Source organism: Pyrus communis, chromosome 2, assembly GCF_041283825.1.
Source record: "Pyrus communis isolate YQ-2024b chromosome 2, ASM4128382v1, whole genome shotgun sequence".
Classification (NCBI taxonomy): Eukaryota; Viridiplantae; Streptophyta; class Magnoliopsida; order Rosales; family Rosaceae; genus Pyrus; species Pyrus communis.
The window spans coordinates 20994153-21017469 of NC_142566.1; the positions used below are offsets into that span (position 1 = coordinate 20994153).

General features: G+C 35.8%; 1 protein-coding gene and 2 long non-coding RNA genes across 9 annotated transcripts; 2 read left to right on the top strand and 1 right to left on the bottom strand.

Annotated features, from left to right (window-relative positions):
• The first annotated feature begins 5977 nt into the window (after positions 1–5977).
• Positions 5978–6888, top strand: LOC148698714 (uncharacterized). The gene is made up of 3 exons (XR_015952193.1): positions 5978–6220; positions 6300–6371; positions 6696–6888. It is a non-coding gene; the product is annotated as an uncharacterized LOC148698714 (long non-coding RNA).
• Positions 6889–10017: 3129 nt separating this feature from the next.
• Positions 10018–22310, top strand: LOC137748151 (U-box domain-containing protein 5-like). Of its 7 annotated transcripts, none has more exons than XM_068488246.2 (7): positions 10018–10643; positions 10793–11049; positions 17974–18051; positions 18824–19009; positions 19415–19522; positions 19920–21079; positions 21219–22310. In XM_068488246.2, exons 3-7 carry the CDS (start codon positions 17995–17997, stop codon positions 21973–21975), a joined length of 2268 nt encoding a protein of 755 aa, XP_068344347.2. In that variant the 5' UTR covers positions 10018–10643; positions 10793–11049; positions 17974–17994; the 3' UTR covers positions 21976–22310. The 7 variants fall into 7 exon arrangements, with proteins under 7 accessions (XP_068344347.2, XP_088542571.1, XP_088542577.1 ...); XM_088686445.1 differs by having other exon boundaries at positions 10509–10643; positions 10793–11075; XM_088686451.1 differs by having other exon boundaries at positions 10509–10643; positions 10793–10932.
• LOC148698715 (uncharacterized) lies at positions 10713–18626 on the bottom strand. The gene is made up of 2 exons (XR_015957055.1): positions 17550–18626; positions 10713–11289 (listed from the first exon to the last, which is right to left on the bottom strand). It is a non-coding gene; the product is annotated as an uncharacterized LOC148698715 (long non-coding RNA).
• Positions 22311–23317: the final 1007 nt, after the last annotated feature.

The following is a 23317-nucleotide window of genomic DNA, read 5'->3' on the forward strand; positions in this document are numbered from 1 at the left end:
GAATCCAAAACTTCGAAAATTCATGTACAAAATGGTAGTAAACAGCTGCTATACTTGGTACGTATAAAGATCAAATGCATGCTGACAGCAACTCAATATTTTAGGTCAATGTGCGTTCATTTGGACCACATTCGAATCTTAGATGATGATATTTCCTTTTCGAAAATGAATCCACACATCTTTTTTTATCCTCATGCATTTCCTTATTTATATCTAGCCTTTGAATCAAATAAAGTAAAGAAAAAAACTAACGAAAATAAACATGAGGCACAAGGAGAAAAATGTGTGCAAAAATCTTTTTCCTTTCTTTTTCAAGATGTATTTTTGTGCTTATTATCTTATTTTTCTTTTCTCTAGTAAACATATCTTTGGTGATGATCTTGATTCTTCCCATTCCACTTGCTATATATTATTCCAAACAAGATTTATATGGACTCATATTCTTGGACCAAATAAATCTATGGCCGCTTGGAATGTTTGGGATATTCTTGATATAAATTGCCAATTGGTTATTGCCCCCTTTTGCATGCAAGTGGCCATTTATTTTAGGTCCATTGCTTAAAACTTAGAATCTGTGATTGTTTAATTTTGGCTTACAAAGCTGAGGCTAGGATTAAGAATCTTAGATTTCAACTCTCTCAACGAATCATTGATGTATTGCTGCACATTGTACATTTTGGCATTTTGACCATGTAAGCAACAACCAACAACTATTAAATGTTCATCAAACAGAAGCTTGTTATATTTACATAGGTTGCTAGAGAAATGTTTATGTTACTGTGAATTTAGACCGCACAAAAATTTATATAATCAATAATTCAAGTTCATAGTTTGATAACATAATTAGCAGCGATCTGGGAAGCATAGGGAGATTTGAATAACTAGTTGATCAAGTCCCTCAAATTATAATTAACCTCACAAAATTGCCACAAAGATCTAGATATTTTGTTGTTCCACTTGATATTCTTGAGGTTGGTTGATATATATGTATATGTATATGATTGATTGAGAGAGACTTTTGGAAAGTGGCGAGGGAATCTGTGCTCATATACTGCCACTTGTCCTTGCATTCAAAATTCAAATACATACATAATTAATCTTCATTTGCAGATTTGGAATCTTTATCACCTCATCTCAAGTCTACGTCCATCAACAAGCAATATGCATGCCTAGGTATTCCTTTTTCTTTTACCCTTAGATTGTTGCATCTCCATCAGTTTCTTATAAGTGCTCTATGAATTTTCATGGTGGTTAACTAAATATGTTTAGTGAGTAGAATATATATATATATATATATATGTATATATCTCCATAAACCCTAAATTAGTCAATTTGATTTCCTTTTTTGCTTTAAGCTCTGCAGGTTGCTCCTGATTAGGCATCTTATGCTAAGCTAGCGTAAGCATGAGAATTAACAACTTTTTAGGGGATCAAATTACATAAAAATAATCCGCTAAGAATTTTTTCTGTGATTTTAGTTTAGCATTGGTTTCCTAATCATATCAGCAGATTCGATGAAGTATGTGTTAGCTGCTTAGCATATATTGTCCCATCATTTCCTCTTTGTGACGTGAGCCACACTATTTTTCCGTAAACTAAATTTTAATTGTAAATTCTACTCATGAGTTTTACATGCATCGTACCTAAACTGCTAAACATATCTATCGTAGAGGCCTCTACAGTACATTTGTTTGGTACATCTACAATGAGCATGCCATGGTTCATCATCCGCAAGTTTCGCTTGATGATCACATGTTCGATATACCAACTGATACTACTGTGTATGCATGACTGTAATACTGTGTATTGTTATGCTGCATACACGATACCATACAATATATATACATGTATCTAAGTCTGGGAATGCTATATATATCCAGTAGAGGCGATCAAAGAAGTTTATGGTTTATCTAAATTGGCCAAGATACGATATGATTATTGTGTGGGTATATGTTGAGAGGCCTGACTTGATTGGTCATCATGATGCAGCTCATACTGAAAACTAAGCCAAAAGCACTTTTAAGTGACTCCATAGTATCAGAACTGCTTCTGCAATGGTACTATTGTTGAACCATGCATATCTTAGCTTTTGGAGTTGTTGATTTTGGTTCTGTGGTGAACTGAAATTTGCTTTCGTCGGGTGGCCTGCTTGCATGCATGTGTTGATTTGTGGAGCCATGAAATATTTACTACAAGATTGTCTGTCGAGTCGGTCGACAAGACAACCATATAGCAGGTACAGGAGCTTTTTAAAAAGATAAATTAGATTTTCATTCCTACTTTTCTTACTTCATTGATTAAAATTTTAATTTTTTTTAATTTTTCATCAAAATTATTAGGTATTAATAACAACATTAATTATTTCAATAATAAAATATTTTTTATTTCTAAATATATTTATTTAGTGTTAAAAATGTTACAATTGGTATATTTATATTTATAGCTAAATTTTTTATCATATATTTTTATTTTTAGTTTGTACCAAATTTTAATTTGCAACCCTTTTTTAAGTTGTACCTAACACACCCCGACCCGAAATGTCCACTAGGACCCTAAATCGAGCTGTGTTGGGCGACACATGGAAGGTGACGAAGCCATAAAGTGTGATAGTATATAAAATGTGAATAAATAAAAACCTAAAAGTGCTTAAGTACATGAGTGCGCAGTGAACGGTCCCATGATGGGTGACCCACTGGGAAGTTCTCATGTGAGTTCCCAAAAACAAAACCGTGAGGGCGTGGTCAGGCCCCAAAGCAGACAATATCGTGTTACGGTGGTGGAGCGGGCTCGGGATGTGGTGGACCCCAGGGCGGAATGTGACAATTTGGTATCAAAGCCTAACCCTGGCCGCGTGTGTGCCGACAAGGACGTCGGGGCCCTAAGTGGGGTGGATTGTAACATCCCACATCGCCCAACGGAGTGGATCTTGTAAGCCTTATATGTATATTCTCATCCCTACCTAGTACGAGGCTTTTTGGGAGCTCACTAGCTTCGGGTTCTATGGGAACTCCGAAGTTAAGCGAGTAGCGCGAGAGCAATCCCATGATGGGTGACCGACTGGGAAATTCTCGTGTGAGTTCCCAGAAACAAAACCGTGAGGGCGTGGTCGGGGTCCAAAACGAACAATATCGTGCTACGATGGTGGAGCGGGCTCGGGATGTGGTGGACCTCGGGGCGGGATGTGACAATACCAATTTTCTTTTCAATTTTAATTTGTACCCATATATTAATTTCTTTTTGTGCCCATATTTTTTAAAGTTTTATTTGTATTTGTACCCATAATTTTTTTATTTATTTGTACCCATTTTTAATTTTGCTAAATGTACCCATGCTAATTATATGTATTTATTTTCTTGCTATAATTTTGTGAAGAACAATATTACTCTAATATTTATTTTTAAATATTTATTATATTTTAAAAATATTATTTGAATTGTTTATTGTGGGACATTAAATACATAAATGTATGAGTTAAATCTCTTAAATGATGTTAAGGATCTCGATTAAAATATTTAAACAAACAAGATTTCAGTCTAACAATTAAATTGATTAAGAATCGGAACCAAAATGATCCTTTATTAAATCTCAACCGCATGTTAGGTATGGTTCGTTTAGGGTTTCAATTTGCAAGCAATGCATGCTGGCCCTTTACGGCTAAGATGGGCTCCTATATTTTTCTTCACAAATTTTATTTTTCCTGATATAAATCTTCAGAAAACTTTAAAACATGAACCCAAAATGATACCGTCATTTCTAGGCCTCACGAAGCCCAAAACTATGCATGCTTCATTGTTTCAAACAAGTATTTGAGTTCTTGTTCAAACATTATGCTAATGACTAATGAGAGCGTATTTTATTTTAAACTAAAATCATGAAAGGTGAGGTTGACCTCTGTCCTAAAGATAATTGTAGCAGATGTTGCCTAAGCTTTAAGCTGTTAGACTTTTGTAATCTCTCAAGAAAAACAAAACTACGCGGTAACTTTTGTTACAAGTAAACATTTTTGAAATTTGTCGACTTTTAAAACATTTTGTGTGGCCTGTAACGTTACTGTAAATTGTAAATAAATTAATGAGGTTGGCTCCAAACATAAACAAAAGAAAGTGAAAGGGCCACTAAGATGAAGAAGATTTATAAGCTTTTCAACGAAGCAGTTAGGTTAAAACTTAAAAGATGGTATTCACTTGACTGGAGTAGAACAATGACATGAGGTTTGCCTCTGGACAATTATTGCTCTAGCCAGAATAGAACATCAAAGTCATTGAAACAAAGAAAAGGTGAATGTTAAGGATACTCTCTCAAAGTGGGATTTTTTGGCACTTTATAGTTTAACGTTAATGTCCATGCTAATATTATAAAATATTACACAAAAAACATAAGGTGACAAAGAGTTTATAGAGAGTTTCACTTTTGAGAGGGTCTCATTTGCATTTCTCGGTAGAAATATATATGAAACAAGTGATTATGAGAAAATGTCAATTATGGCTAGCATGAGTATATGATTGGAAACTCATTTATGATCGGATATTCATTTATGAGGTAAAGGTTTTACGTGTCATGCTATTTGTGAGAAAATCATATGTGTTAATGAATATATTTTCTTGTGTCTACAAATTACATGACAAACGAGTGATGTAATCGCAAAACATTTATTCCTAATTATTCTATCTCTATGCATCCGATGTAGTAACGAGAGGTACATAAAAATGACGAGGATAGTGGTGTTCACGATGTTACATGCAAGTTCTTCCATATTGTTTCTCATATAAAACTAACACTAATGTCAATCACTATTTAGTGTTGACCCACCAGATTAAGAAGATTGGAAATATTTACCTATGATAAATATCTAGATGAGAATATTATTAGAAGGCTTTTCATACAAGCCAGGCTCAAATGAGACTGAGTGATTAGAGTAACTCCAGCCCTCTCTAAGAGGTTGACCCAAAGCTTTAAAAAATAGGCTAACACTTTAAAAACCCACTTCATCCCACAAAATAGACCGGCCCAAAGTCCACCACACTCTCTAGGCCAGCCCAAAATAGGCTGAGTGAGGAACCGACTTATCTAATGTCAGCATGACGTCAGCCACAACTGATTCTTTTTTGCGACTGGCGCTTGGGATACACGAGTGCGTGGGCGTGCGTTCCAGACTTTAAAAAAAATGTTAGAATCTCATCATGGCCCACGTGTTCACTTTTGGGCCGTTGGATTTCAACATTTTTGAAATCCAATGATCCAGATTAATTAACTTAATAAAAAAATTATAAAAATTTACAAAAAAAATGTTTAAAAATACATAAAAGTTTGACTGATATATATATATATATATATATATATATATATAAATACCTAACCATCTTCTACAAAAATTGTACTTTCAGAAAATGATACGTGGCGTGACAAGATTTGTTAAAAATTATATCTGAAATAAAAAATTAATTTTTTATTTATTATTTTATAAAAAAAAATAATAATATTTTAATACGAACTGATTAGATTTTGGACCAGCTCATTTTTTTAAAATGAATATACATTTTACTAATTACTATTTATTGTGGTCTATTACTATTCATTTGGATGAGTACTTCTTTAGTTCTTTTCTTTGAGTGGTGACGCGCATAGATATTTCTTAATAAGAACTAGGATTGACAACTGACTGTAACTAACAGTCTTCCACTGACTCTTCAAAATGTGATGGGCCATATATATTTCTTGTACTTTTGAGTTTTTAATTCGACCCTACATGTCACTAGGGCTGGAAAAAAATCCCAAAAATCCCAAACCAAACCGAAAAAATCCCGATCCCAAATCAAAAAAATCTCAAACCAAAATTCCCGAAATTTTCGGTATGTTATTCCGAACCAAACCGAAATTTTCGGTATGGGATTCGGTATTGCATCTTCATTTTTTCGGTATTCCCATACCGAATTGAAATAAATATTATATATATATTATTTTTTTATTATAAGAGAATTATTTCAACCATTCATTGTTTTAGATTTAATCTGTACCGTTCATTTGTTTTTAGGTTAGATCCCCATTTCAATTTTCAGCACTTCCGTTCGATTTCCTTACTTCCAGCAGCCTTCCTTCACGGCTTCGAATCACCAGAATCACCCATTTCAATTTGTCTGTGAGCTTGAAGTTGAGTAATCTCAAGCGGTTCTTGCAGTCGATCTCTCCGTCCGTCCCCGCCCAGTACCTCTCCAAGTCCAAGGTGTTTGCTTGAATCTAATTTGTGTAATTTTTTGGGGCTTTTTTTTTTGTTAATCTTGTAATTAATTGTTTGGTTGCAGAGGACGATTAGAGGATTGAGTACATGCGACGTGGAATATCAGCCATGGTAGCTGTGATTACGAAACTGATAGGTAGCAGAGATGGTAGCTGTGATTTCCCCATAATTTGTTTTCCGGAGAAAAAGTTTTAATTTTTGCTATAAAGACGATTCCTTTTGTTTTTGGTTTCTATATTGTTCAAAATTCGAATAACTGGGGAGCCAAAATCTCTCCCTTTTTTTGACTTTTTTGTTTCTGAAGATGCATATTTGCTGCCTGTCGTTGAATTATTCAAAAATAGTCAAGAAATTAATTGGGTCAATGCGTTTTTCCTTTTTTTTTTGTTGAGAATTTGAATTGCTTGTTTAGTTTGACTACTTGTTGACTAATCTTTGCAATGTATTTTGATGTTTGCAGTTGCCCATGCTATAGATTTGGGAAGAACATGAGACGATTCCTTGTTATAAAGACGATTCCTTGTTCGTTACAGGTTTGTAATTCTATCCCTTTTGTGATTGCTTTTTTTATGTTATCTGTGGAAAGGAGAATTTGAGGATGTTTTAGATTGAAAACTATTGAATTTGGAATTCTCAAAAATTTCGGTTTGGAAATCGGGACAATGGTTTTGGTATGGGATCCCATACCGAACCACCCCTACATGTCACCACTCACTTCACTTTTAGAGGTTCCTTATGCTTTTAGTCAAGCCACACACAAACCAAAAGCCAAGGCCGGAAGAAAACAAAATCAAAATAAATCTTGGAAAAGCCGAACTGATCAACTAGACAGAGGTCCCTCCCTCCCAAGGTTTTTGCAAATAAAGCTTTTTAGTCAAAATAGCATTTATAATTAATATAATTTATTACCTCAGTTCTTGATAATTAAAATTCATAAAATTAGTTCTTGAGTTAGTTTATTATCAATCATTTTGGTCATTTCGTGAAAAATTTTCGTTAAATAAGAAAAAACAAATGAGAAAAAGACCTTAATTTTTAAGTTATTTTGACCCATTGTTTATTTGGTTGAGAATATTTTTGTTGTATTGGTCCTTACCTAACAGAGATTTTTAATTGAATTACTAAATGATTGACGATGGATAAACTCAGGACCATGTTTAACAATTTCAAATCTCATGACCCAAAGTGAAGAATTATGGGAATCTCAAATGAAAATTTTAGCTAAAATGCCATATAACTCCTATTCTTTATGACTATGAAACATGTGCTACAAACCAAATCTTTCAATTGACCATCATAGAGAAAATTTTAGCTAAAATGCCATATAACTTGATGAAATTGGGGTTCCACCATAAAACCAATTGGCAATATGGGGAGTAGCCCAAGATCATATAAGCACATAGCAAACCTTGTCCCTCACCGATGTGGAACAACTCTCAACACGCCCCCGCACATGTGGCGGATTTTCATAAACCCTAAATTAGTCAATTTGATTTCTTTTTTTGCTTTAAGCTCTGCAGGTTGCTCCTGATTAGGCATCTTATGCTAAGCTAGCGTAAGCATGAGAATAAACAACTTTTAAGGGGATCAAATTACATAAAAATAATCCGCTAAGAATTTTTCCTGTGATTTTAGTTTAGCATTGGTTTCCTAATCATATCAGAAGATTCGATGAAGTATGTGTTAGCTGCTTAGCATATATTGTTCCATCATTTCCTCTTTGTGACGTGAGTCACACTATTTTTCCGTAAACTAAATTTTAATTGTAAATTCTACTCATGAGTTTAACATGCATCGTACCTAAACTGCTAACATATGTATCGTAGAGGCCTCTACAGTACATTTGTTTGGTACATCTACAATGAGCATGCCATGGTTCAGCAGCCGCAAGTTTCGCTTGATGATCACATGTTCAATATACCAACTGATACTACTGTGTATTAATGACTGTAATAATGTGTATTGTTATGCTGCATACACGATACCATACAATATATATACATGTATCTAAGTCTGGGAATGCTATATATATCCAGTAAAGGCGATCAAAGAAGTTTATGGTTTGTCTAAATTGGCCAAGATACGATATGATTATTGTGTGGGTATATGTTGAGAGGCCTGACTTGATTGATCATCATGATGCAGCTCATACTGAAAACTAAGCCAAAAGCACTTTTAGTGACTCCATAGTATCAGAACTGCTTCTGCAATGGTACAATTGTTGAACCATACATATCTTAGCTTTTGGAGTTGTTGATTTTGGTTCTGTGGTGAACTGAAATTTGCTTTCGTCGGGTGGCCTGCTTGCATGCATGTGTTGATTTGTGGAGCCATGAAATATTTACTACAAGATTGTCTGTCGAGTCGGTCGACAAGACAACCATATTGCAGGTACAGGAGCTTTTTAAAAAGAGAAACTAGATTTTCGGATTTGGATCCGGATCCCTTCCTAGGCATCCTCATCCTGGGATCAAGACACAAGAATTGCTCATCAAAGATCGTGCGGCCACAATTAAATGTTTTTTATATTTTTAAAAGTAAAACAATCTCGTTTTGGGTAAAAAAACATTTAATTGTGGCCGATCTTTGATGAATGGTCTTTGTGTCTTGATCCCTGGAATCCCTAGGGAGGAGGGGATCCGGAAAGGATCCAAATCCTAGATTTTCATTCCTTCTTTTCTTACTTTATTGATTAAAACTTGAGTAAATTACATTTTCATACCTCAGGTTTAGGGTCTATTTCAATTATTTACAACATATTCAAAACATTTCACTTTCATATCTTAAGTATCATTTTATTTCAAAATAATACCTTCGGAAAATGATACGTGGCGTGACAAGATTTGTTAAAAATTATATCTTAAATTAAAAATTAATTTTGTATTTATTATTTTATAAAAAAAATATATTTTAATACGAACTAACTAGATTTTGGATCAGCTCATTTTTTAAGAATGAAGATACATTTGATAAATTACTGTTTATTAAGATCTATTATTATTCATTTGGGTGATTACTTCTTTAGTTCTTTTCTTTGAGTTGTGATGCGCATAGATATTTCTTAATAAGAACTAGGATTGACAACTGACCGTCACTAACAGTCTTCCACTGACTCTTCAAAATGTGATGGGCCATATATGTTTCATGTACTTTTAGTCAAGTCACCCGCAAACCAAATGCCAAGGCCGGAAGAAAACAAAATCAAAAAAAATCTTGGAAAAGCCAAACTGATCAATTAGACAGAGGTCCCTCCCTCCCAAGGTTTTTGCGAATAAAGTTTTTTAGTCAAAATAACATTTATAATTAGTATAATTTATTACTTTAGTTTTTGATAATTAAAATTGATAAAATTAGTTCTTGAGTTAGTTTATTGTCAATTATTTTGGTTATTTCATGAAAAATCTTCATTAAATAAGAAAAAACAAATGAACAGCGGTCCAAGTTTTGCAAAAGCATCGAACGAATAGCGGTCAAGGGGATTTTAAATTTTGTATTTGAAGAAATTGGATCAAAAGCATCGAATGCAAACCAAGTTTTGCAAAAAATAGATTAGAGCCTTTGCAACCTTAGCAAGTGAATTCAAAATATTGTTCAAGAGAATTTCGGAAGTGCCCATCATCATCAACCCATCACATTGAAGACTATTACTTCTATTGGCTTGAGTAAGGACAATAATGTAAGGATTATGACAAGTTGTCCTAAGTGCTTCATGAGGTTTTCAATATTTGTCTTTTGTATATGCCGAATAGGTAACAGCAAACTCAACCATATAAAAAACAAACCTGTTCAATTTTCTCTGAAGAGATTTCAACCAATCGAATGAAATATTATAAACACAAACTGATATGTAATAAATGACATTGCATTAAATTGTGTCGTTGAGTTCAACAGCGGGTGAGAGTGGCTTCGAGAGCTTGAAGAAAATAATATACTGTAAAAATAATCTGAAGGTGTATTCATAATCTTATGTGGACTAAATAGTTTTTTTGTATTAGAGTGTATAAGTAATATTTTATGTGAAGTCATTCAACAATATGTTGGGCGCTAATATTAAAACCTATTGAATTATTTCATATGAAGTCGTTTTAATCAAGCTTAAGCTACGTAGTTAAATTTTCCTTCCCCAAATTCATATGTTGAACATCACAGCCGTCACAGAAAGGTGACGGAGCGAAAGTGGTGATGGTTGCTTTTGCTTTTGCTCTCTGGGGTCGTGGAAGACCAGAAGACCTCGTGCACGATGACTGTTTATTTATTTACTTTTTTTTTTTTGGCCAAGTCCACGTTGACTTGTATTTGCATCGCTCCTAAAGTCCAAAACTAGCATTTTTTTTAGTATTGTAGTGCAAAGACTTGGTTGCCCTTCGTGTGGGCGCATGCAGCAGCAACGCCTTACTTTCTGAAAATTGTAATTTTATTTTTTTTGTTATTATTTTTTCTGGGTTCTTTTATTTTTTGCTTTTTGGATATGAAAGCTACTTCATTTGATAGGTGTTTCTTTGGTTTGTGTGGTTTACCCAGAAGGAATCTAATTCTGGGTCTTGTTAATCTGAATAGTTTGTGCAGACCAAGTGTTTGTTCTTCTGCTTTCTGTTTTCTGGGATAGCTTCTCAACACTGAAAGAAGCTGAATTCTGCTGGAAATTGGACAACTTTGTGGGGATTTCAAGGTGTTTCTGAGAGGTGAATGTTTTGAAGGTAATATTTTGTGTGGTTTAGGAATTGGGTTGTGGCTATTTTCAAAATTCAGTCTTTCTGTCGGGCTAAAGACTGAGGAGGAAGCTTGTGAGCATACTTCTGATTCTCCTTCACTGGGTGAGTCCCTCTTTTCAGTTTGGAAGGTAATATTTTTTGTGTATTTATATATTCTCATTGGCATGTATTGATGTAAATAAAAGAAAACACAGATTGAAAGGGGTCCTCCTGCATAAGTTTTTGCAGTCTTCAACTCTATTCTCAAAGTCGATCAAACTTGTGCAAAAACTCGAGTATTATTTAATAATTTGTAAGAACTTTAGCAAGTTAGTATGTGAAATTGTGAATCTATGCGGCGTACTGTTAGAATAATCATTTTAGTCCCAAGCTAAGATTACAATAAACAATAAGATGATTTAGATGAATGAATCAGTGTATATATATATATATATATATACATACCTGCAGAAGACATGAGAAGTAATGCAAACACACTGAAAAGAAGTTAACAGAAAGTCTTCTACTCACACAGCCCTTATGTCCAATACTAGCGATAGTCTAGTGATCGAGTGAACTGATTTCTGGTGAGCAGGGACGTTCACATTTATAGGCTATATTCCTAACATGATCCCAGCTATCATGGGATCAGTTAATACCTATTATATTTTACATCAAAATGGGATAAGATATAATACTCCCACAGTCCCTTAATTGCAGGAAACTTGTCTCCCACATTCCCTTAATTTCAGGAGATTAGTCTCCCACAATCCCTCAAATTCAGGAGATAATTTGTTGACATGGTCATGACTTCTAATTGATTCAATCCACGTTTTTAGGTATCCTTATCATGATACGGAAGTTCAAAACCTAACATTCTCCCACTTTTGAACTTCCGCTGATCATGTCCCTTGTCCAACGCATCAAACCAATCCCTTCAGTGATCACTTGAATCATTTCAACCATACAACAATTCATATCTGCCATGAAGAGTTTCAAAGAGTTGAACCCCAGAAAATTCGTACGTTATAATTTGTACTAACACTCTGAGATCACATCCCCCAAAACTGCTCATGCATGATATTCACAGAGCAAGCAGACATATTCATCATGTCATTCATTCACACTCCCACTGATCAAGCCAAACATCATTGTCAAGCTTTTATTTAGCTCCAACGATAAGCCTTTTATAATGACCAGCTCATTAAACATTGGTTTGATCAGTAATTCATCATTTCATAAAACTGCACATATATATTTGTACATATACACAGTAGTTGAAACAATCATATTGAATTCATTGTCATAAAATAAACCAACATATGAATACAATAACTCATGCTTATTAAGCTTTCATGAAAAAACAGAAAATGATGAGAGAAGTTAACCTTCATTCACGCATCACATAAGCATCAAAAGATTCCACAACACCCATGCACGTAACTTGATCTTTAAACACTCCAACTCCAAGAGGTTTTGTGAGAGAATCTGCCAGCATTTCCGATGTATTAATGTGCTCAATGGAAACTATCCCAGCCTTCACCTTTTCTTTCACTGACTGATATTTCACGTCCATCAACCTAGCTGCATAAGATTTTTTATTGTTTTTGGAGAAGAACACGGCTGCCTTATTGTCACAGAAAATGACAATTGGTCTTCTTATGCATTCAACAACCTGCATTCCAGTGATGAGATTCCTCAAGAAGCTAGCTTGTTGTGAGGCTTCAAAACATGAAATATACTCAGCTTGCATTGTTGAAGTGGCCAAGGTTTTTTGTTTTGCACTTCTCCAAGATATTGCACCACCAGCCAACAGGAAAATAAACCCACTCGTGGACCTCCTGTCATCCTCACAACCTGCGAAATCAGAATCACAGTAGCCAACCAATTCTAATTTCTCAGATTTCCCATACACCAACATGTAATCTTTTGTCCTTTTCAGGTATCTCAGAACCTTTTTAGCTGCTGTCCAATGCTTTTCTCCTGGATTTGCTTGAAATCTTCCAAGCATACTTATGGCAAAAGCTAAATCCGGTCTAGTGCACACTTGAGCATACAATAGACTGCCAACGATAGACGCATATGGCCTGTTAGCCATCCCTCGCATTTCAATCTCATTACTGGGGCATTGAGACTTGTTTAATTTATCTCCTTTGCTCACTGGTGCTTCACCCTTTGAACAATCTTGCATGTTGTACCTTTTGAGCATTTTCTCAATATAGGTCTTCTGTGAAAGACCCAAAAGGCATCTGCTTCTATCACGAATAATTTCTATACCCAAAACGAAGGAAGCCTCACCCATATCTTTCATCTCAAACGTTCGTGACAGTAGTTTCTTTGTTTCCAGCAAGAGATTAAGATCATTACTTGCTAATAAAATGTCGTCAACATACAGAATTAGAAAGATAAACCTCGAGCCACATACCTTGAGATACAAACAATCATCAATTTTGTTTTCAACAAAACCAAAACTGGTTATTTTCTCATCAAACTTTAAGAACCACTGCCTGGAAGCTTGTTTTAGCCCATAAATCGATTTTCTCAGTTTGCACACCATTTGTTCTTGCCCCATTTCAACAAAACCAGGTGGCTGGACCATGTAAATCTCCTCATCTAACACTCCATTTAGGAACGCAGTTTTCACGTCCATTTGGTGGAGTTCTAGATTGTAGTGAGCAACTATAGCAAGGATGATTCTGAGAGAATCCTTTGAAGAAACAGGTGAGAATGTCTCAGAGTAATCCAATCCTTCCCTTTGAGTATACCCCTTTGCAACTAGTCTTGCTTTATGCCTCTGAACCTTTCCTTTTAAGTCATTCTTTGTTTTGTATACCCATTTGCATCCAATGGGTTTTATGGACTCATTTGCTTCTGTCAAGACCCACACTCCATTCGAATACATGGAGTCCATTTCTTCTTGCATGGCTATCTTCCACTGCTCAGCCTTTTCACTTGTCATCGCTTGCTTGAAGGTAACTGGATCAATCTCTATGCCTTCCTCATGTTCAGTTCTATCTCCATTTGCTTGCTGAAAATCAAGTGAGTCATCGACAGTCTTCTCTAGTTTCTTAGCTTCTCCCACATAAACAAGAAAATCTCCTGAAATTGGAGACTTTCTTGTACGTTGAGGTTGCCTTCTTGTTGCAGGAACCATTACTGATTGCATGGTAGTTGTACCATGATTTTCATCTCCATTATATTGCATGTTGCAGATTTGTGTATTGTTGCTGCTTGATGCATGCTGGAAACCAGTAGCCCCACCAAAATCACTTTGATAAAAATCTTCATGGACTTGGTTTTGCGTGTCAAGAGTTGCAAAATCAATTTTGGTTGATGACATTGGGGAAATTGTTGTCACAGCCTCTTCTTCTTCTTCAAAAATAAAATCACGAGCCTTATCTCCATTTGATTCTTCCGCTTCAATAAACCTTGCACTATTTGTTTCAAATATTCTCGTATGTAAGGTTGGAGCATAAAACCTGTACCCCTTTGATCTCTCGGGAAAACCAATAAAACTGCAGCTTACAGTCTTAGAGTCAAGTTTCTTTGCCTCTGGATTGTACATTTTTGCTTCTGCCTTACATCCCCATACATGAAGGTGATTCAAACTAGGTTTTCTTGAAGTCCATAGTTCAAATGGAGTCTTGAGCACGGATTTACTTGGGACTCTATTCGATATATAATTTGCCATTTTAAGAGCCTCACCCCATAGAAACATAGGAAGATCAGTCCTACTCATCATGCATCTCACCATTTCAATCAAGGTCCTATTCTTTCTCTCGGCTACACCATTTTGCTGTGGTGTTCCGGGAGTAGTATACTGAGCTTGAATCCCGTTTTCTTCTAAGAACATGGCCATTGGACCCTTTTGTTGACCTTTCTCTGTGTACCTGCCATAATACTCCCCTCCACGGTCCGATCTCAAGATTTTAATTTTCTTTTCTAGTTGTCTTTCCACTTCATTTTTGAAATTTTTAAAACAATCAAACACTTGATTTTTCTCGGATATAAGATATACAAATGCATATCGAGAAAAATCATCAATGAAAGACACAAAATAGGCATTTTTGCAGATTGTTTGCGTGGAGAAAGGTCCACAAACATCTGAATGGACGACTTCTAAGAGGTTAAGACTTCTTGTGGAACCAATTTTCCTTGTGTTTGTTAATTTCCCTTTCCAACAGTCAATACAATTTTGCATATCATTAAAATCCAACGTTGGAAGCATTTGTTCTTTAACTAGAATTTCTAATCTTTGCTTGTTAATATGTCCAAGCCTTCTATGCCAAAGCATTGAAGACCCTTCATTAGTCAGAGACCTTTTCAAAGATAAATTTGATTCCACTGTCAAACATTTTGAATTTAACATTACTTGACAATTCATCCTCCAAAGATCATTGTTTAAGAAACAAATACCAAGCAAAAGATTCATATTACTTTTCTTATAAATCCGTACACTTTCATCATCCCCAACAAAAACATAACCGTCTTTTACAAGCTTTGAAGCAGAAATTAAACTTCTAGTTAACCTAGGAACATAAAGAACATCTTGCAACTGTAAAACGAAACCACTTGACAACTTGAGCTTTAGGGTGCCTATTGCCTCCACAGCTACTTTATTCCCATCCCCAACGTGGACATCATAGACCTCATTTCTTGAAATTTCCCTTCTTGTGAACCCCTGCAAAGAATTGGTAATATGCACCGAACAACCAGTGTCAAACCACCAAGAATTTGGAGGGATTTCAACAAGATTAACATTAACACAGACAAAAACATTTTCAATTTTATTACCTTTCTTAGGTGCCCATTTCTTTCGTTTTTCACAGTCCCTCTTCAAGTGACCAAATTCTTTGCAGAAATAACATTTAATATTTTCTATGTTGCCTTTAAAACCTTGAGATCCCTTGGAGGATGATGGAGTATCATTTCCAGCAGCATGAGAATAGGAAAAAGGTTTATATGGCTTACCAGATGTCGAGATAGTTTTCCTCGTAGTCTCTGCCTTTATGAAATTCACTGTTTCATTTGACACCCTTTTGATCCTGCTTTCTTCTTGAACACATATGGAAATGAGATCATTTAGACTCCACTTCTCCTTTTGTGTGTTGTATGACGTCTTCAGTTGTTCATATGCATCTGGGAGGGAATTAAGGGCCATATGAACAACAAAAGCATCATCAATGGGAACCTCCAGGTCTGTGAGCTTCGCAGCAGCCTCCACTAGCTTCAGAATGTGTTCTCTGACAGTGCCTTTCCCATGATATTTCAGAGTTGTCAAGGTAGTCATGAGGTTTCCCATCTCTCCCTTCTCTGAAACCTTAAATTTTGCCTCAATTGCCTCCAGGAAATCCTTCGCTTTGTCAGTTGCAGGAATGCCTCCTCTAACAGCTTCACTAATGGATCGTTTGATCACCAATAGTGCCATGCGATTCGCTTTCTCCCATTTTTCAAATTTCAGCCTTTGTTCAACGGTGCTATTGTTATCCAGTGCTTGTGGTTCATCTTCCCTCAGTGCCAGATCGTAGTCCATTAGTCCAAGAATAATCTCTACATCCTGTCTCCATTTTTTGTAATTTCCTCCACTTAAAGGCTCAATAGAGGAAAAATTCATTGAAGTGGGATTCACTGCAGAAGCCATGAGGTTAGACATTATGAAAACAATGAAGTAGGGAAAACACAGTAAGATACAACACCTTTGGGTGAGGAACATTTACTGCAAGAACTTAATCCATGCATATCCATTTAGTTATTTGTTAAAAATATTTCAAAACTCAAGTCTTTAGACAAGAATCCGAAACACAGTTAACCATTCACCAAACTATGCCCTATTCCATTAATCGAACCATTCATACGTTGCCTTCTTTAGAAGATCTTATATGCATGTTATGATTAAATGAACTACGAATTCCCATACTTCTGATTTCTTAGTTTAACATTTCAATATGAACCCATTTTGATGTAGTTCATACGATTAATTATACTAAGAAAACATAACCACTCACGATCCACCTTTATTCTGCAGTCACTGCAGAAGACATGAAGTACAGATACATATATACAAAAACTTGAATCTCAGTGAGACTAAAAAAGCTCTGATACCAATTGTTAGAATAATCATTTTAGTCCCAAGCTAAGATTACAATAAACAATAAGATGATTTAGATGAATGAATCAGTGTATATATATATATATATATATACATACCTGCAGAAGACATGAGAAGTAATGCAAACACACTGAAAAGAAGTTAACAGAAAGTCTTCTACTCACACAGCCCTTATGTCCAATACTAGCGATAGTCTAGTGATCGAGTGAACTGATTTCTGGTGAGCAGGGACGTTCACATTTATAGGCTATATTCCTAACATGATCCCAGCTATCATGGGATCAGTTAATACCTATTATATTTTACATCAAAATGGGATAAGATATAATACTCCCACAGTCCCTTAATTGCAGGAAACTTGTCTCCCACATTCCCTTAATTTCAGGAGATTAGTCTCCCACAATCCCTCAAATTCAGGAGATAATTTGTTGACATGGTCATGACTTCTAATTGATTCAATCCACGTTTTTAGGTATCCTTATCATGATACGGAAGTTCAAAACCTAACACGTACATGAATCCAAACATGAACGTTTCCCGGTTGAAGTTATCAAATTTGGTCTTCTGTGATGATTTTTTTGTACCCGAATTCCGTTATTGGTAAACAATTCGTTTATGCTGCATAGAAATGAAATTGCTTTTGTGTCAAGAGCTCTGCTAGACTCTGCATATGGTTCTTGATATGGAAATGCTATAAACTTTATAACCTAATTTTATGGCGAGTGTTACTTTTTGATGAATTCTTGACTTTTCTTGTTTACCATTTCTGACTAATGCTTTAATGTGAAACTATAAAGTTTCAAATTTGGGTTTGCTCCGAACTTGTGCCTGAATCACATCGTTTTGCATATGGATTGACGTTTATGGAATATCAGATTGTTTTCATAATATGTTACAAACACATGAAAGTAACCATCTTTTTCTTATTGAATGCCCAGATATGAGATAATTTCTCTCGAATGGGTAACGGTGCTGCTGAAGTGGTGGAGGCAGCGAGAAAACATCATTCCTTTAAGGTATAATATGCTAAATAAGTCTCTTATTTTGTTGCATATTCGATGTTTAATTTTGAAGATGCATTCATTGCATTGATGTCTGATCAACTTTTGTCACTTACAACAAGGGACAACTCTTCCTAAACCAAACTAATGAAATTGTGAATTGTCTAGTCTGTATTTGATTTATGAAATAGGGAGTTTTAACAAAATACTCCTGGTATTGTTCACTTTTAACGAAAAAGATATTTTTTTACTTTAAAAAGTCACTTTTGGTACTATTCACTTACAACACCTTTTTGTCCTTTTGATTAAAACTCAAAGTTTTCAAGCCATTTTCATTAGTTTTCCTTATGAAATGAAGTCCAAATTTTACACAACTTGTCGTTTTTTGGGTATCTGTTGCCGTTGCTATAGGCATGACTATTTTTACAACCAATAGCTGATTTTTGGAAGGAGATAATATGGTGCTGTTTGCAAATATAATACATGGGACGAGAAAAACCACGTAATTACTGATCTTTCTTCAAGATAACAGAATATTACCCTTATGCTATTTCTGCAATTGTGTGGGAAAAATAAGAAAAGAAAAAAAGAAGAGATGTTAGGATGTATTTAACTGAGATCTAATTTCAGGAAAGTGACAATGATCATGTTTCCTTGTAATTCTAATGGATACTCTGAGGAACCTCAGACTTGAGATTATGTGTCCTTAAACTTTTTAAGTGTTTTTATTTAATTGTTTAGTCATATTAGTTAGAAATTTTTACATAATTGTTATTCGTGGTAACAGGTTCATCGTTTAATGTGCTCGGAACTTCTGAGGTTGGTAGATAAAATCTCCAGGATATTTCCAGAGATAGAAGCAGCTCGACCTCGCTGCTCAACAGGAATACAGGCTCTATGCTTGTTAAATAGTGGAATTGAGAAAGCCAAGCTACTTCTTCAGCATTGCAGCGAGTCTAGTAAACTCTACCTGGTTTGTACCTTTGGATGATTTAGTGTAAGAAATTACATGGAGTGAGATGAATTCTGTTTCTCTCTCTCTCTCTCTCTAAATGTGTCAATATTGTAAATCGCTTTTCAAATATTTAAAAAAAATATTTCTGAAATTAGTTGCTGGAACAGCAGCTGCAATTGTTCCCTACTGCATCCCTTTTTAGGATGTTTATTCTTCTAGGAAACCTCTACAATTGTTTCTGCATTATGTAGTCACGTTTCCCAATGAAACTTACGTTTGAGAAACTCTCTTTATGAAGCTTTCTTCAACGCCTACGGGTTAGCTGTGTTGAAATGCATAATCAAGGAATTTCTTTAGTTTTGTCATTACGGTTTGTCCAATATGAACTGTGTACCTACCTGTCATTTTATGGTTGACTTGCAGGCAGTTACTGGGGATGTGATAGTTTTAAGATGTCAAAAATCAAGGAAATTGTTGGAGCAAAGCTTACGGGAAATTCAGAACTGGGTTCCAATGATGTTGGTGATGCAGGTTTGTCAACTTACATTCCCTTTTTCCTACTAAAATTTGCATGATCTTTTTGTAATTCCTTTTCCCACAATCCAAATCCCTTTAGATTGGGGTGCTGGGCATAGACCTGCATGCAACAGTACAACAATCATTTTTTGATTGATCATTGCTCAAGTCAAACCTTTATAGATATTATCCATCAATCAAAACAATGTTGAAGGTTTGACGTCCTAGCCTTTTTTTTGTCTTTTCCGGAAGCATATTTTGTTAATGATTTGGGGCTTTTTGTTTAAAAGTAATGTCAGCTGGGCTCGAGATCACCATAATCTGTGTCATATAATTTATAATTTTTTATGTTGGTTCATACCAATTAAGTCTCAGTTATTTGGTTGAGATGATGATGAAATGTCATTTGCAGATCTCTCAAGTAGCTGATGATCTTAAAGGTGCAACATTTATAGTGGACCCATCTGAAGAAGAAGCAGGGAGGGTTGTTCGAGAATTGCTTCATAATGATTCTTCTCGATCAAACCAAAGGGAGGATTATGAAATCAAGGCTCTTCAAATTGCATCCCTTAGGCTCCATATTACATCATCGAAGGCAATCTTAATGGAGAAAAGATCTATTAAGAAGCTACTAGATAAAGTTGGTGACAATGAAACTCGAAAAAAACAGATTTTGACTTATTTCATGTATCTATTGAATAAGCATGGAAAGTTGATAACGGGAAAGCAAACAGAGAGTGCCTCAGAGCAGCAACAAGGATCATTTGTTCCTGAGAATTCTGGAAATGGTTTTGAATCTAATCAACACACTGAAATTGAATCTCCCATTGGTTATGGCGAGTCCAAGGCACAAAGAAACTTGTTTCGTGGAGCTGTACCTCCTGAAGCATTTATGTGTAGAATATCTTCCGGAATGATGTACGATCCTGTTGTCATTGATTCTGGACAAACATATGAAAGGATGTGGATACAGAAGTGGTTTGATGAGGGTCACGATACATGCCCAAATACTAATGTGAAACTAAACAACCTGTCATTGACTCCGAACATTGCCATGAAGGAGTTAATATCAAGGTGGTGTACACAGAATGGAGTTGCCCTTCCGGACCCAAGTGTGCAACCAGAAGCCCTCTTATGGGAAACATCGTCCACTTCGATAGCTAGTTTAGGCAGCTCTATGAATGATCTTCACCTACAGATGGACTTCAGCAATATATCATTTGGGTCCTTAGATACCAGTTACAATTCGGACTCATCGCGCAATAAGATTGAAAATGGCTCGAGTTTGGTGCAGAACGACAATGATTCTCTGAACTACCAGAATGCTAAAAAACGCGAGACTGGTGTGCAATTTCCATCTGAACTCGGTGAACTCCAATGGGAATCCCAGTGCAAGGCTGTCGAAGATGTCAAAAACCATTTGAAATGCAATCCTCAAGCTTCCCATGCTATGTCATCTAAGAATTTTGTTGAACCTCTCATCAAATTTTTGAGGGAGGCACATTACCTGGACGATGTAAAAGCTCAGAGGGCTGGATTGGAATTATTACTGACCTTTGTGAGCAAAAGCAGGTAATTTTTTTATTTTGTAGCTGGGAATTCATTACTCTTGCATGCCTAAGTTGTGGTCTAGTGAACTGTTTTATGCATCAAATCCATACTGCAGTTGTTTTTTAGATTCTTTTAATTTCGTTTTTGCTGCCTACTGTAGAAATGGGATACCGTATCTACGTGAAGAGGCATATAATATGCTGGCGTATTATCTTGATTCAAAGGTAACCGAAGAAGTTCTTGCCATACTGGAAGTTGTGTCTGGCCACCGGTATTGCGGGTCTAAGATCTCAGAATCTGGTGCGCTTACATCCATTCTAAAACTCCTCGACTCCCAGAACAAAGATTTACAAGGACAAGCCATTAAGATTTTGCGTAACTTGTCCTTATCTAAGGACATTTGCTCAAAAATTGTATCTTTGGAGTGCATACCAAAATTGGTTTCTTTCTTTAAAGATGACGTTCTTTCAGGAGTCTGCATTTCTATATTTAAAAATTTGTGCGATACAGAAGAGGCCAGGATTTTGATTGCTGAAACACATGGATGCATTGCTTCTATTGCTGAACTCCTCGAGACGGGCAGCAGTGAGGACCAAGAGCATGCTGTTGATATCCTCGTTTCTTTATGCTCTCAGCGTGATGAATATTGTCAGTTGGTCATGCACGAGGGTGTTATCCCATCGCTTGTCGATTTATCTAACAAGGGGACAGAGAGAGCAAAGACAAGTGCGTTGGAAGTGCGACGGCTCTTAAGAGACTTCAAATATGCCGATGAGCACGAATGCTTTGGATCTACTGACCGTGATGCATCCAGAGACGACGGAAATTGCTCTACTGAAAAGAAATCATCAAAGACTTCAGCATTAATGTCCATGTTCTCAAAACCCTGTTCCCTTGCACTGAAAAAGAAGAAATGAAGCCTCTCTGTTGGCTTGCTTCTTATGCCACAGCGTCTCCAAATCTCTTCTGCCCGGTAAGACTAATTGCTTCCAGGCTGGAGCGCTTTGTGGTTCTTAAGAAGTGAGGAAAAGTATCCTCACGTTGTAGGTAAATACGGAAAGGAGTTGGCAGGTCTCTGTAATCATATACTAATTTTCACTTAGTTTTTTTTTATCGGGTTTCTAGATTTCAGCAAAGTCGTGGGCTTTTTTCTTCATTCATAATGTATCCTCTTCCCTTTTGCTGCTGTATATATACATACTAAGTAAGGTGTATATAATATGATGTTATTTGATGCGCTTTCCTTTTGTCATTGTAATTTGCCTGGTTTTGTAAGGTTTCACGTTTGTTTCAGTTAAACCAATGAACAATGAGCCGGGAAAGACAATCCTGCTACGCTCTTTCAGCCGTATCAGGACGGCTTCAGAAGCTCAGAAGCCGGAACTTCAGTGTGCAGGCGCTGGTGTTGGATCAGATTTTTATCTTCTTTGTATGTTGTCACGCAATTGATGGTAAGTGGAAACTTGGAGATGCATTAGTCAGGTGGTTGCCTGGGTTAAGTGCTCTAAAATGGCAAGCGTTGGTAAAGTTCAATGGGAAAAGGTACGGTTTTGAGAATCCGGATCCTCGATCCTCTTTGTGAGGATCCCGGAATTCGTGAATCGTGTCTGTTCATCGTACATTGTGCTGTCAAAAATCATTTTAAATATTTTTATTTAAAATTAAACACAAATAGTACATGATAAAAACTAACCGCACGATGTACGATGAATAAATACTATTCACGGATCCTATTCATGGATCCCCAAAATCCTCGCCAAAGGGATCCAGAGAGGATCCTGTTGGCGGTTTTGAGAAGGAAGATGTTAAAACTCCAACGGTTTGCCCAGCTCTCTGACATGAACTATTCCACGCCCAATCACTTATCAACTGTTTCGAACACAAAAAAAAAAAATTCCAACAACATAAAATTTTATTTCACAAGCAGCATTGGATTAGATTCTCCTTTCTCATTCTCATGGGTTGGTTATATTTTTTTATCAACACATTCTTCCAAATCAAACAAGATATGATTTTATTTTCTAGTAACCTTTGGATCATATATTCCCACGCAATTTAACTCATTAAATCGTTAACTCAAATCTCATTCACCCTCTATTAGTGGCAAGTCTCCAACTATTATATGATAGAGGACTGTTAGTGACATTTCAACATGGTCCGACACATTTTCTATGTCCCTCATATAGTAAAGAACGAGTACATGAAAACTTTTCTGGAATGTCAATGACATGCAAATGATATGTAACTTATTGACTTCAG

Bases quoted from the DNA above. Each gene is read 5' to 3' on its own strand.
- LOC137748151 (XM_068488246.2), top strand. From the start codon at position 17,995: ATGGGTAACGGTGCTGCTGAAGTGGTGGAGGCAGCGAGAAAACATCAT. The intron at 19,010-19,414 runs GTTTGTACCTTT...GTTGACTTGCAG, and splicing joins AGTCTAGTAAACTCTACCTG to GCAGTTACTGGGGATGTGAT. The intron at 19,523-19,919 runs GTTTGTCAACTT...TGTCATTTGCAG, and splicing joins CAATGATGTTGGTGATGCAG to ATCTCTCAAGTAGCTGATGA.